General features: G+C 47.0%; 1 protein-coding gene across 1 annotated transcript in view; it reads right to left on the minus strand.

Annotated features, from left to right (window-relative positions):
• Positions 1–206: 206 nt before the first annotated feature.
• The window catches only part of APOBEC3A (apolipoprotein B mRNA editing enzyme catalytic subunit 3A), a 5,612-nt gene continuing 5,399 nt past the window's right edge, over positions 207–419 (minus strand). The window contains exon 4 of the mRNA XM_042781063.1: positions 207–221. Within this exon, the coding sequence (XP_042636997.1) occupies positions 207–221 (15 nt within the window). The remainder of the gene's footprint in view (positions 222–419) is intronic.

The following is a 419-nucleotide window of genomic DNA, read 5'->3' on the forward strand; positions in this document are numbered from 1 at the left end:
AATCCTACTTCCGTAGTGATACTGCCTCGGAAACCCAAGGAGGGGTCGCTATGAGTCGGGGCCGACTCGACAGCAAATAACAACAACAACAACATTCTGTTTTAATCGATCATGAGGAACTGTGTGATTACATTTCCTGAAGGGAATTAATTACATTTCTTTGTTCAATAGAGGTTCCCAGCTCCTTGGAGATACTATGTGTTTTCTCAGTTGTCTTCATTCTAGAAAGAGAATGGGAATTGAATGGAGCAGGGGAGTGGAGAAATTAGAAAGAAGGACCAGAGAAGGGGGGACCAGAGAAAGGAGAGAAGAGGAAGGGGGGACACAGGAAGGAGAGAAGCAGAAGGACTTTGAGAAAAGGGCTGGAAGGGAAGGTGCTGGACACTCCTGAAGGGAACGGGTGACAGAGGAGGCTCTGA

This window comes from Orycteropus afer, unplaced genomic scaffold (genome assembly GCF_000298275.1).
Source record: "Orycteropus afer afer isolate SDZICR_OR568_19922 unplaced genomic scaffold, OryAfe1.0 scaffold00083, whole genome shotgun sequence".
Taxonomy (NCBI): domain Eukaryota; kingdom Metazoa; phylum Chordata; class Mammalia; order Tubulidentata; family Orycteropodidae; genus Orycteropus; species Orycteropus afer.